The sequence below is a fragment of the Pseudoliparis swirei genome, chromosome 18 (genome assembly GCF_029220125.1).
Source record: "Pseudoliparis swirei isolate HS2019 ecotype Mariana Trench chromosome 18, NWPU_hadal_v1, whole genome shotgun sequence".
NCBI lineage: Eukaryota > Metazoa > Chordata > Actinopteri > Perciformes > Liparidae > Pseudoliparis > Pseudoliparis swirei.
The window spans coordinates 12,011,159-12,022,743 of record NC_079405.1 but is presented as its reverse complement, the minus strand read 5'-3'; the positions used below and the strand labels follow the sequence as shown (position 1 = coordinate 12,022,743).

General features: G+C 39.7%; 1 protein-coding gene across 1 annotated transcript; it reads right to left on the bottom strand.

Annotated features, from left to right (window-relative positions):
* Window positions 1–151: 151 nt before the first annotated feature.
* camkva (CaM kinase-like vesicle-associated a) lies at window positions 152–3,966 on the bottom strand. The gene is made up of 10 exons (XM_056437747.1): window positions 3,872–3,966; window positions 3,648–3,779; window positions 3,193–3,267; window positions 2,932–3,070; window positions 1,852–1,972; window positions 1,689–1,764; window positions 1,454–1,584; window positions 1,038–1,116; window positions 842–929; window positions 152–424 (listed from the first exon to the last, which is right to left on the bottom strand). Exons 1-10 carry the CDS (start codon window positions 3,964–3,966, stop codon window positions 152–154), a joined length of 1,209 nt encoding a protein of 402 aa, XP_056293722.1.
* Between the last annotated feature and the right edge of the window lie 7,619 nt (window positions 3,967–11,585).

The following is an 11,585-nucleotide window of genomic DNA, read 5'->3' as shown; positions in this document are numbered from 1 at the left end:
CAGAAGGCAAAAATGATGAAATACATGGTGTTATGGAATAACTCTGCAAACTGGGGGGTAGTCGAACAGCATAGACATGGTATCATCATGTCAAATTGAGTGGCTCTACTGCACATGTGCTTGTTGGTTTGGCGAGGGTCCTCGTCTTGTGTTACTCTCCCTTTCCCTGTGGCAACATCTGGGGAACATCTCCATTGCACCGTGCCGGTGGCTGCTCTTCCGGTCTTGCTGCACTGGGCAGGGAGAGTGCAGAGATGGCAGTCTGTGTGTCAGGAACCTTTTCACTAGGAGCCTGTATGCTGGCTGGAGGAGCAGGAGCGCCACCGGGTGTGTCTGCAGCCTCTGCAGCGAGACCGGGGGCCTCAGAATCTCCATGCTCGGACGCACGAAGTCTCTTCATGAGGGTGGTCACTCGAACAGCTTTCTGTGAGTATTTAAAATATGCCAGGGTCAAATCAAGTGACAGCTCACAACACACTTTACAGATTGATCCTGATGCACGCTTTGAGGAAGGGTTCTGACCGAGAATAATCACATTTTGGTAAAGATATCAAGGTGAACAGTCGTCGCCGCTTTGGTGGTGTGCCTTCTTCTTATTGTATGTTCATAGTTGTTAATTTCAGTGAGTACTATCTGTATATTAACATCAATTCAATTTAGAAAGGTGGTAATATGAATAAAATGATGTGTTTTTTATGTCCAGAAAATTAAAAGTATTGCAAAAGGGAAGTGCAGTCCTCCTACTTGGAGACTTGGATCCTGAACATGAACATTTTGTCCAAAACATGCAATGATTAATGATACATGAGCAAACATGTATGAGATGTATGAAAAGCAATACCTTCCATTTGGCTTTGGCAAAGTTCTTTTCTATTTGTGCACAAACGCCATCCTTTATGTTCTTGTTTGAGGCGGCATTTCCAGAAATCCTGAGAAAAGGAACAAGAAAGTTATTTTGTTATTTTTTTCTGGCTACAAAGTTGATAACTTATGTTCTTGTTGGTGGGACAATTTATATAGTAACTTTATTTTTGTACCATTCATGGGCAATGGCTTCCTGGGCAGTTAATCGCTGATCTTGGTCCACTTCCATCAAGGATGCCACTAAGTTTTTGGCTTTAAAGAAATGAAATAAACAACATTGAACTTGCTTTCCAAAAGCTCTGAACACATTACATTACATGTCATTTACATTACATGTCATTTGGCTGACGCTTTTATCCAAAGCGACTTACAGTACTGTTACATTCATTCACTGTAGACGCAGCTACAGGGAGCAACTCTGGGTTAAGTGTCTTGCTCAAGGACACATCGACTAGGGCGGGGATTGAACCTCCAACCCCCTGATTGAAAGACGGACCTGCTACCCACTGACCCATAGTCGCCCATAGTCACACATCATCTGTGAAATATGATGCCATTGATGCATTTGAGTGAACTGATTATCTCTTACCAGCATCTGAAATGTCATCCCAATATGGTGAATCAAACTCGTAGTTCCCTGACAAAATCTTTAGGAAAAGATTCTTATCACGATCATCATCTTCATCAGCATCATCATAGAAAGGAGGGTTTCCAGACAAACTATTGATTTGGCAGAATTAGAACATTATTGGACAACACACATCTTAATAAAATCACTTAAATATACATTAGAAAATGACTGTAGTATATTTGTGAGCCCTCACAGTATATACATGGTGACACCTATGGCCCAACAGTCGACAGGTCTTCCATATTTCTGCCTCCCGACCACCTCAGGAGCTGTGCGACAGAATAGAAACGTTTGTTTCTATACGACTAAACACATATCAATTGAACTTAGTTAAAACTGCATTCTTGGTCACGTACCAAGATATTCTGGGGTTCCACATGGGTCCTTAATGAGTCCATTTTCCAGTTTGGCCAACTGGAAGTCACTGATAACAATTTTGGAGTGCTTCAAACGATTAAAGTACACCAAGTTCTCCAGCTGTATGAGTAAACAAATACAGGTTACTGGAAAGCATTTCCAAAAAGCAGTTATTATATACATACAGGCACGTGCACAGATAGAGCCCTAGTGGTGCTCAAGCACCAGCCCCTTTGCCCTGGATGAGTAAAGTGCCCTTTTTGCTGGAGACACTTTTTTTTAATTCATCCGTATTTAAGAATAAACGTTACTCTTTCTGTCATCAAGTCCCCCCAAATGTGTTTTAATATCTGACGGGGCATTTATTTGAGTTCTTGTGAGAATTTCGCCTAGACCCGCTCCGCGGCGCTCACTAAAAGAGAGAGAGGGAGAGAGAGAAGAGAGAGGAGAGAGAGAAAGAGAGAGAGAGAGAATTCTTATTCCGTTCTATTCAACAGGGGCTAGTCTAGGATTTGCGTGGCCAGACTGAAAAAAAATCATAAGGCCTCTCTTGTTCAGAGGGCCGGGCCAAATGTGGAGGCGGGCCTTAGTTTGAGGACCACTGCTCTTGGCTGTTGATGTCTATCAATATTGCTCATTTTGAAAATGACGTAAGAGGGCAATACAGATCCGTATCAGACCAGGAGGGCAATACGTGGCTGGCATGACGCCCATTAGCCAATCAGAACGCTTGTACTGTTGTTGCTATATAATAATTCAACTTTATTCATAAAGAAAATGTAAGCTAGCGGTCTGATGCTGCCCAGAGGAAATGCAGGTTGAGGATGTATTGCATCATCAGTGTATTGCTGCTTATGCTTCAACTCTGGCAGAATTTTTTTTGGCATTGGGTGCCCTTTTTTTTGGTTTGAGCACCTGCCCCCCAAAATGTCTGTGCACGTGCCTGCATACATACATATATATATATATATATATATATATATATATATATATATATATATATATAAAATAGATCATATACAACTTTGCCTGGGTGGAAATGCTGCTTTGTGTCACTAGGTGTCAGCAGTGTGATATACCTTAAGATTTCTGTGGACAATTTTCAGAGAGTGCAGGTACGCTACAGCTTCCAACACCTGCCTCATAACATTGCTGGTGTCCCTCTCGGAGTAGTATCCTTGATCTAAGATCCAGTCAAACACCTCCCTGCCTGTAGCGCTGGAAAGACGGGACATCCACATTGAAAGCATGTCACTTATTGAATAACAACACAATTGGGGAAGAACAATGCTCATCAGTCTGTACCAACATGTATCTCAAGTGCCTCTAATAATACTCACAGCTCCAGAAACAGGAAGTACTCTCTCTTAGTTTCAAAAGCATCCACCAGCTGGAGGATGTTATGATGTTTTATCCTTTGAAAAGCAGAAAAGGGGGGAACAGAGCAATATGAGGGGAAGGAGAATAACGGGATGTAAGTGGTCTTAAAAATGAGCAATACGGAGAGTCAATGCTGAATGCACGCTATAGAGCTATAGTGTGGGAAATGTAGGACAGTTAATGTAAAATTACATCGGATTTGTCAACAGTAAGAAACGTGTAGAATGTCACCGCACTCCTCCTTGTGTATTACTCTAAGGATCTCCAAAGGTAAAATATCTGGATATTGTTTGTCGAGCTTTTGCATCACACTCTGCTTTGTGAAAAAAGAGTAATGTTGATTATTTTTCATGACACTTTGTCTCAGTGCCAGGACAGTTCCCCAGGCATCTGAAATGAGGAAGACTTCACTTACATCTTTAAGATCGTTATCTCATTCTTGGCAGCTTTCCTCACTTTCCTTCCATCCTTTTTGTGGAACTTTTTACAGGTGTACATTTTCAAGGTGTTCCTATCCTTTGCCCGGAATAGCTCACAAAACTCCTCTCTGTTAAAATGAGGAAAAAAGAAACGTCCATTATATTTTGGGCAGATCTCTCAAAAGTCTTTCCTCACTCCTTTCAACATCGATGTACTCACGATTTAACAATTTGTCCGAGATCATATTTGTCGGCCACCTCTGAGGGATTGTTGTAATCCTTCTTCTCCCCGAGTGTCAGACAACCAAATGGCATGGCAGCTCGTGCCCTAGAGCCAGGGAATGTCCTGCCACAACACAGCCTGTTAAAAATGTACAACATGTTATATAATAACCTGAATAGTAGAGCATCAGTTTGACAGACATGCATCTCCACAGTACATAGTGGATCTGTACACAGGTGAGCACCTGAATGGAAAAGCCCACAGAGCTTGAATTGTGTGCGTATTACTGGATAACATAACACAAAATTACTGTAAATGTATTGCTGTAAAAGCAGGAAAAAAGCAGAACAAATTGCGTTACATAGAAATAAACTGTTTAATTATTGGGAGTATTATAAATGGGGGAAACTGTTGCTCAGTGAAGGCACTTAAAACAAAATGAATGCAGTAAATCAATGCACACATTTATAGGGAGCAGTGTGGGCACATGATTATCTCTTCTCTTAAACCTTTTTGATCATACATATGAGAATAAGCAAGTGTAATTTAACTTGTGGGAGCAAATTATTTCAAATTACCACAAGAGCAAAACAACAACAACACTAGATCTTCGAATAACAGAAACATCCTCAGTGAACAGGCTTGTTTCTTTCCACTCTGCAATGAGTCAGCGCCGTACTGCAGCAGCAGCTGTAGCATTATTCATCTGTCTGCTTTCTATGGGAAAAATATTCAGATGGGCTTGACCCTGTGCTGTTGCTGTAACTCTTGTCTCCTCTTTTGTTTATCTTGAAAGTTGTGAACGCTATTAACTCTCCGGCTCTGGAGAAACAAACGTAGAAGAGCTTTGTGTATTAATTAATGCAAGTCTGTGAAAGATGGAGTTGTAACTACCCACAGTCATAATGCTGCAGACTAGATCATGTAAAAAAAAACATAAAGCGGAGCTGCCCGCTGATTTACAACATTGACCACAATTGAGAGATACAACCAGAGATATTACTATAACGTGATACCACAATGCTAAAGGTATGTTTAATCTTTCAGTATATATTGCCTTATAATCAAACCATAGTACTCAAATACTGTGTCAGAAAATAAACACTCTGAGTTGAACTCGGTGGTCTCTCTGCTTCCCAAGGTCACACTATGTGTCTGAACACACTGCAGGATAATTCCCTGCATTCAACATAACATTTCTAACTGTAATAAAAAGCCCAATAAATGAAGTCTACCCGCATGAAGTCCTTTAACACCTTTAACACGTGTGTATGCCAATTTCAAAGCCTCACTGAATAAATAAATTGATAAATACCATAACCCCGCTGCTTTTTTTTACAATAAATACTGAAGAACTGCTGTACCATGCACATAGGGTGACGTAACACTGGCTTATTTACTAGAACGCGTTTTTCTGATGTAGCTTGAGCAATTAGGCCTTCAGTGTTTTGAATGAAACCTATATATCTTTAATAACTTTCAGATATGTTTTTAGTAAATTATGGTGTCAAGTGAACCATTCTGGTGCAATAAACTGCAGAAGTGGAGTTACAGTACACCTTGAAATGAGGCTGACTCAAAGCGCTGAAGCTGCAGATCAGAGTACTATACGGATCCATCACTAGCAGCTAAATATTACTGGCGAAGCAGGATGCTCATATGGAAAAGAGACCCACATTTTTGGCAAGCTTCACAGAAGAAATGGCAGCCAGCACCGGAGAGTGGGAGTAGAGAAGTTCTGACTGAGGTGCTGTCTGGAGCCTCAGTCAAGACCCTATCAGAGGTGTTAGTATCCATCGGCAGTACAACAAAGAGTGGTCTTATAAATATGAAAAACAAATGTTTTGAAGACTGAACATTTTAAGGGGATGGTCTATTTATGTGCTTTATTACTGTTTATTACTTGCAGGCAACAAAGATGTCATGTTTTGTGAATCAAGAGAAAGCCCTTTAGTTGAAGACAGTAGGCTGTAGTGTATGAATATTGCTACTGCCCACAAGGGGACTCATTACGCTACAATCCAGTCTCCTTGGTTCTCTGCTGTGGAGCTCATTAGAAAAAGTGTTACCTCATGCACATTGCTTGGTTATTATAACTTAACCCTTGTGTTGCCTTAGGGTCATTTTGACCCGAATCAATATTACACCCTCCCCCCGCCTATGGGTCATTTTGACCCGATTCAATGTTTCACCCTCCTGTTACCTTTATATTTACTAACATATTTTACCCTTTGGGTTCAATTTGACGCCAGCAATTAAAACTTCCAGAAAATTATTAGAATTAATATTGTTTTCCAAGTTTAAGTGTGAGGCACTTTATGTTTGTTTGTTGACTACCGAAAGAACACCGACATTAAACATTGAATGGGGTCAAATTAATCCTAAGGCGGGGGGAGGGTGTAATATTGATTCGGGTCAAAATGACCCTAAGGCAACACAAGGGTTAAGAGAGTCCGTTTCCACTGATGTTCCTCATATCAGCCTCTTTATTGATACTAATCAAATGGAGCTTCTGTCTTTCTATCTTTGATCCATATACACAGCAGGGAGAACAAATAGTAAGTTTTTGATGCATTTGGATTTAATCCTTTACAATAACAGTCTATTGAAGTAGATATGCTCCTGTGTTGCAGGTCTCCTTCTTCCCCTAAATAACCTTTTCTTGACATTGGATAGGTCAACATGTGTCACTGTCATTTCTTTACACCTGCCAGTCATTTGGTATTGAACACTTGTCTTTTAAACATGTTCAGTGGCATTAGTTAATCATTAGAAGTTACTACAATACCTCAACATGTTCATTTAACTGAGAGAAACAATCCAACATGGGTAACTTTACCCTTTCCGTGATGAAAAACGGCCAAACCATTAGTATGAAGTGTTAAATGACAACATGTATGAGCTCAACTTGAGAACTTGTGTTTCAAGGACAGTCATGTCATGCAACAACAGAAATGCAGTGTTAAAACAAGATATATTACTTTTAACTGTATGGTAATACTTCCAAATAAAAAGATATTTTACTTGCATCTGATGCTATCCAGCAGCAGAGCCACGTACTGTATGTACTGAATTGCAAAAGTGGTGCAGTGAATATTACAAAGAGATGCCGTATTTTTACTGAGGTTAAATACAAAGGTTAAATACAGCTTCGTTAATGAAACTTAATTTTTTTTTTAAATGATTGCAGAATGGAAATCCAAAATAGAATAGAATTGTAAGGTAAACCAGAAGGAGGTTGACTTATGTGGCAGTTTCAGAGCAGCCTTTCCTCTAATATCTGCCTGTCGATCATAAAGCTTACCTCCCAGTCAAGATTTTTCTTCCGTATGATTTTCAAACACAAACTGGGCAAAAAATGTATCAGCATTTTTATGCCACTGATTTATTAACTGTAATGCATTTCAAGAAGACATCTGTAGTGTTTCAAAGTCAGTATGGAAAAAAGTTAACAACACGCCACTTTACCAATAAGCCAGACTTACTTTTATTTATTTTTTAATTCATTGAACGTCTAAAGGGATTAAGTATATTCTATTCAGCATTACATTTATTGTTTAATTTCATCCTACATAAGTCATTTTTACTAATTTAACTTGCATGCACAAATAAATAACACATTTTGAGTTAAGACGGTTGGAGAATGTTGAAAACTACTCAAACACAGAGTCCATCTCTTACTGTGGCGCTTCAATGATGGATGTCAAACACCACCTGTCTGATCAATGTGCGGCATACAAAAGCATGCTCGTCTGTCCTGAAGAGGAGTGCTGTCGTACTCCTTTCACAATTAGTCAGGAGTATGATAAGCATTGTAAGCTCCGGCTAAATCACATCCTCTACATGATCCCTGCCAGAACAATACCCACACTCACCCGAGTGTTTTCTGGCTCTCGCCTAAATTCACACAACTGTGCCACCTGGGTACCAGAATTATTTATTTTAATAATAAATGCCTCACTCCGGTGCCAGCATCCTCGTTCAGACCAATATAAGCACCTAGATGATGCACACAAGATATGATACTACTCCTGATTTCCTTTTTTATCACACCTAAACTCTTCATTAATGTTTTTCAAGGTGTATTAAATTTACAGACGTCATCAGATTAGTGGTCACATTTGAAAGGGTTTGAACCAAATGTGTAAGAAATGTCTGAGTAATATTTCTTCTAATCTTGTATGGGCGTCTACACTTTGGAGGCCTCTCAAAGTACCCACACCACCAAATAGTCAGCTCCCAAAGACATACAATACCCTGGATGATAAGCAAAGCCAAGGGGCGAGAACCTGTCTGGGTTCCGGAATGTCCGGGTTCCGGAATGTCTGGGTTTCAAAATATCTGTATTCCAGAATGTCTGGGTTCAAAAATGTCCTTATTCCGGAATGTCAGGGTTCCAAAATGTCTGGGTTCCGGAATGTCCGGGTTCCGGAAGATTAACAAATATATAACACTTGACTATTGCTGAATCAGGCACCTTTTATCTTTGCCTTTTGAAAGATCTGAGTGAAGTGTTTCTCACTAATTGGAATCTAAATGCTGTTCCAAATTCAGACTGTCCCAGAGCTCGGCATTGTGAAAACTTAACTCCGAACACCCTTGGAGGATAATGACAAATGCAGAACTGTTGCATTTGATAATCATATTTCAAATCTGTATCCAATTAATATTCCAGTGGCATAACAAAGGTAAAGGTAAAACCTCTTCAATTTAAATTATTTCGTTTTCAAGTAAAGTTGCAAATAATGAGCAATTTGCAGGATTTCTTCTCTATGTCAGTACCATACAGTGATTTTTAAAAAATGATCACTTACTGCATGGTTTAATGAAAAATGTAGGGCTGTCAATCGATTAAAAAAAATTAACTAATTAATCGCACATTTTGAAATTGCGATTAATTAATCGCGATTAATCGCGATTAAAAGGGTTTTTTTCTTCGAAAGACTAAATCTTCTAAATGAACGAGTAATCCCTCCAGACAGCGTGTATTTTAGACACTTGTTTAATTGTATTCTTTTTTAAAGACAACACTTCACACAGAGCTGTGTTTTCAAAGAGGCTCCTACCTATAAAGTGTCAGTGAGGTATTTAATATTGTGGATGATAAATTGTTTCTTCAGTGAAACATTCAGATTAGTAAGAAAAGGTGTATTAGAGATTGGTCCTGTCATCTTTAACACTGAACAGCAGCAGAACCAGTGGCCTTGGTAAACTGACAAATGTGTCATGTTAACCCTCTGGAGTCTGGGCTCATTTTCTCGATTTTACAAACACATGTAAATTCACCTTTTAAAGTCTTTTGCATGTGACACATCCCAGTGTTTCCCCCACCATTCTATCAGGGTGAGGCCCCGCCCCCCTGTCATGTTCTCTATCGCGCCAGATTACAGCAGAAGTAATGTACGGTTCTTTTCTTAAAGACGTCTTTGTTCTTGTATTAAACTAAACGTCTGTTGTTGGTCGTCTCTACAGCAGCATGTCATTCTGTCTCCACGTGTCGGTCACTCTTCTCTCTCCGTCCCGCGCGCCGCAGAGCTCCATGCCGGCGTGTGTGCGCGCGCATCGGGGCGGAGAAAAAAAAAAGTCCCCTTCACCTTCCGCCTCGCGTCACCGACACGTCGCCCTCTGCTTCTCTGTGAATATGGAGGAGCAGACGGGAGGAAGGAGGCGGACTGCCGCGGCTTGACACTCACAGGAGTGCAACAACTCCAACGCACACCGGAAGTCAACAAAGTTGCGTTAATTGCGTTAAAATATTTTAGTGCGTTTACGCGGCCAAATTAATCGCATAGATTAACGCGTTAACGCTGACAGCCCTAGAAAAATGTAATGAGAGTTATGATGAGAGAAATAGTCATCTTGGCCTGGCTTCTGAAGAAGGGGTAATTGACCTACTGCCACCTTGACCAGTGTTCAGATAAGCTTTTCCAAGCACTTAAGGACATATTTGTGAGTGTTACGGAATAAAACTAGCTTGTGCACACTTACTTTGAGCAAAATGACCAATCCCCGAGGCCAAAAGGGCAGTAACAGAACAATGTTACAAATAAAAAAAGGCTACAACTACGACTAAAATTAGCAAAAGAACAAGCTTGAATTGGACAAAAGGTCAAAAGAATGTTCATATACAGTTCCTGCTGCAGTCAAAATGATCAAAGGTATAGTCTATGTAGAAATGGTTGCATAATGGTATGTTTCTACACTGAATAACATCTTCATTTAATTAATTATTGTATAATTATTTTGGTCCTGGTGTGGTTGAAATGCATGGGGTTTGGCCATAGACTGTATTTAGGATTTAGACATTGACAATTTTCACTTTTGAATCCACTATCCAATAGATTTGAAATCCGGTTTAACCAAGTATTCAATGGAATAGCACTGCTTCTTGTAAGTTGGCTATATGTCTGTTTAAATTATATCTTTGTTAATTTTTAACCCTGATGATAAAGTTGAAACACTAGTCTGTCTGCACAATGTTTACAACATCTTAGAAGCGTTGATGTAAGTTGCCTCTCTGTAATGGGATATAATAACATTACAAGTGACTAAACAGAGGCGCTACATCTAAAATTCACACTTTAAAAGTCTTAATTTAGAGCAGGGTGATATAGATATACTGCCAATATACAATTTAATGCATGTGTTATAGGTTCTCTATTCAATAATCACAGAATTAAGATAGCAGAAAACAACCAGATCTACAGGAGAAATATTTACCCGGACCAGAAAATGAAGTCACTCTCCCTGTGTGTGTGTTTGTGTGTGTGTGTGTGTGTGTGTGTGTGTGTGTGTGTTGTTATCTGAGTTTCTCTGTGCTGTTTTCTCTGTTAGTACCGTTAGCTGATAGCCGTTGGCTCCGGCTCAGTCTTCGCCATGTTTAGTACCGTTGAGAGGCAAAATGCCCTCAGTTTTGTTTTTAGCAAACCTTTAGTCTTTAGTTTACATATTTAAATTTGCGTTCAAAATCTAAAATGATAACATACTTCATTTGATATTATCCAGCTTCCATAATCAATTCAGTGGCAACATGTCATGAAGTTTCTCACTGTTATACAGCTAAAGCTAGACTGCTTTCTAACTGTCAAACGTTAGCAAACTTTAGGTTTACTGATACGCTGAGACGTTGCGAGCCACTGAGATGAAACGTGGATAAAGATATTCCTTCAAGTAGCTGCTATTTGGTATTGTTTACTGTTGCTTTGTTACAGTTTGTCGTAGGCTATGTCCTAGTAGCACTTCGTAAGTGTGCAAATGGTAATATGTAATATTAACTGTATGTGTAGGAGTATAAGAGGATATGTAACTAAAATTCCTCAAGCATCATCTAAATGCAGTTTGGTAACAAGGTCCATCGATCTATAGATCACTGAATCAAGATGTAGGCTACGGTTTGAAGTCTTCAACAACACTCATGGTTTTGGTAACATAGTCATTATTTTTGCTATTTTAGAACTCAGGTGTGTCGGTCAAAGTCATGTCAGACGGTGGCAGCCGGCCCGAGAGAGGATTTGGCAAAAGCTGAGCCCCTTCAAAGTGAACGGCTTGGGTACAGAGGGCAGATGGTGGTGTTGATGTTTGAGCCAAATATTAAAGTCTGTATTGCCTCATTTGTGGCCTAAATGTCACACTTTCTAGCTGTGAACACAAAGAACACATTCACACCTCTCATTTTCAAGGACATTATATCAGACTTGAGCAAGAGTAGAGA

Bases quoted from the DNA above. Each gene is read 5' to 3' on its own strand.
- camkva (XM_056437747.1), bottom strand. From the start codon at position 3,966: ATGCCATTTGGTTGTCTGACACTCGGGGAGAAGAAGGATTACAACAAT. The intron at 3,780-3,871 runs GTGAGTACATCG...TCATTTTAACAG, and splicing joins CTCGGACAAATTGTTAAATC to AGAGGAGTTTTGTGAGCTAT. The intron at 1,765-1,851 runs GTACGTGACCAA...TCTGTCGCACAG, and splicing joins TGGAACCCCAGAATATCTTG to CTCCTGAGGTGGTCGGGAGG.